This window comes from Magnolia sinica, chromosome 6 (genome assembly GCF_029962835.1).
Source record: "Magnolia sinica isolate HGM2019 chromosome 6, MsV1, whole genome shotgun sequence".
NCBI classification, from domain to species: Eukaryota; Viridiplantae; Streptophyta; class Magnoliopsida; order Magnoliales; family Magnoliaceae; genus Magnolia; species Magnolia sinica.
The window spans coordinates 72355184-72357455 of NC_080578.1; the positions used below are offsets into that span (position 1 = coordinate 72355184).

At 38.7% G+C, this 2272-nt stretch overlaps 1 protein-coding gene across 1 annotated transcript; it reads right to left on the reverse strand.

Moving 5' to 3' along the window:
• Positions 1 to 794: 794 nt before the first annotated feature.
• Positions 795 to 1520, reverse strand: LOC131250071 (oxysterol-binding protein-related protein 3C-like). The gene is made up of 3 exons (XM_058250734.1): positions 1367 to 1520; positions 1165 to 1283; positions 795 to 917 (listed from the first exon to the last, which is right to left on the reverse strand). The coding sequence occupies exons 1-3, from the start codon at positions 1437 to 1439 to the stop codon at positions 795 to 797; spliced, it is 315 nt and encodes a 104-aa protein (XP_058106717.1). The 5' UTR covers positions 1440 to 1520.
• Between the last annotated feature and the right edge of the window lie 752 nt (positions 1521 to 2272).

Consider the following 2272-nt stretch of genomic DNA (forward strand, 5'->3'; position numbering starts at 1 on the left):
ATTTTGAATTTCAGTTTTTTTTTTTTTTTTTTTGTAAAATCACAACACCTAAGCAGGAAAGCAAATAGATGCTTGAAACCCTCTAGGCACTGCAACATGATATTCCCCACTTGTTAAAACATCCATACCTGGTAAAATAATCAGCTAGATGACACCTTGGTAGATAGACAAAGATGTAAGCTCAAGGCAGAAAGACAAACTACAACACAAATAGAGCAAAGAGAGGGTAACCAAAACAGAAACCCCCTCAAAACAGAGCAACACTAAACAATACATAAGGACGCTCAAGGATATGGAGAAATTCTCTAATCACAGATGTATGGATTCCTCCTAGAGGTCCACTGATCTTCTTTGTCATTCGCCATAGTAGATTCCTTTAGCACTAGATCTTGATGCTAAACAAGCATCAGAAGGTAGACAGAAATATCATCTCTTGGAACAGGAAGAAGTGTATAAATCCATTAACAACGGAGGTACAGTTATAAATCCCTCAAGGATTTCAAATACTTCCAGCCATAGAAAAATCCCTAATTAGAAAAACATGAAAATTATATTTAGCAATTTTGGTGTAGTGATGACATGGATCAGCCCAGGTGGGCCCTGACAACTCCCTAGTAGGTGAGGCAGTCTACACTTTACTGACAGATCAATCAAGCATAGGTGGATCAGCCCACGTGGGCCCTGACCCCTCTCATTCTTTTTCTTTTTTCCTTTAAAGATGAGAAAGTTCTTCTTTTTTACTTACCCCTGTGCCTTTGCTAAAGTAAAGTCCACCACCACGCACTAATGTGCATTTAGAAGGACCGAATCACATCTACGGAGTTTCCCAGAAATTTGGTCTTTAACTTGGATGTCACGTCATAGGTAAAATGATCATTTTCTGCATGCCCCACGCTCATTGGAGGATGATGACTCACCTGACAATTGGAAGCATGATAAAAGAAAGGAATTGAGCATAGCAGAACAACACCATGGAAATGACAATGAAAAAGCAACCACAGCAAATAATGTTAACATGGTTTAGCAATTAACGGGTGGGTCGTTGAGGGAGGCGGTGGGTGTATGCATGAATGTGTTAAAAAAATCAGCTGACAGTGTTCTTGTGAAATATCAGCAGCCAAAAGATGACAAATCAAAATCAAAGTAAACTTATGAACAGTTCACCTGCTCCGCAAGGAATGTAATGCCACCATGATTAACCATTTCATAAGTCTCACCAAGGATGGGATTGAAGGGCTTCCAGGTTCGTTGATAGGCATAGTAAACAGATATTGCCCATGATGCTGCAGACAATAGCCAATATTCCATTAAACCAGATAATACATGCACGCAGCTCATAAGCACCACAGTAGAGAAGACCACTTACTAGCATAGACCATCCGCATGTAGGGATCCTCACATTCATCAGCCAGGTCTAACAAGTGGGAGTACTCCAGCATATGTGAGGATAATGCAATTTATAATGCTCAATATGTGATAAGCAAGGCTGAAGGCATTGCACAAAATTGACAAGCATTAGGTTTAAAGTGCAAATAGCACAGACCTCTGCCACTTTCTGAATCATTGTCATGGGCTCAAATATAAGAACTGGAAGCGTCACCATTGATGTAACATCTGAACCTATATATTTCTGCATCATCTTCCAATAACTATCTCGATCCTGCAAGAGATGCAAAGAAGATTCGAAACACAAAAAACAAAAAGCAAAAAGACATTCATTAAAAATGAAAGAGCAAACAGATCAATGTCATGGTCATGAAAATTATGAGTAGCAATTATAAAAAGAAATGAACTAATCTCAGTTCATCACTGCTCCAATGTACAGTTGACAATATCGGTGAAAAATGAATCAGACAGTTCCTCTTTTTCCAACTGCCAATTGAGGACTACTTCCTACACCCAGATCCCTTGCTCAAGTGGTAGACTGAGTGAAAGATACCTCGTTTCAACAATGAGGTCTTGGTATCGATCCCTAGTGGGGGTGGCTAACAGTGAAGTGTGAACTGACAGTGTTGTGTACTAACAAAGCTAACAGAAAAAAAAAGAAAAAGAAAAAGAGGACTGCTTCCTCATTATGAATAGTAAGGAAGGTTGCAGTACGATTTTATATTGTGATAATTCCAGTGCAATTAATATATCTAAAAATTCAATCCAGCATTTACGAACCAAGCACATTGACATTAGATATCACTACATTCGTGAATTAGTGGAAGAAAAGACAATTTCTTTGGATTACATACCAATCGAGACTCAAGTTGCAGACATATTCACA

Excerpts from the sequence above, each read along its gene's own strand:
- LOC131250071 (XM_058250734.1), bottom strand. The coding sequence starts at position 1,439 with ATGCTGGAGTACTCCCACTTGTTAGACCTGGCTGATGAATGTGAGGAT. Across the intron at positions 1,284-1,366 it reads CATGCGGATGGTCTATGCTA|CATCATGGGCAATATCTGTT; the intron begins GTAAGTGGTCTT and ends TATTGTCTGCAG. Across the intron at positions 918-1,164 it reads TTACATTCCTTGCGGAGCAG|GTGAGTCATCATCCTCCAAT; the intron begins GTGAACTGTTCA and ends TCCAATTGTCAG.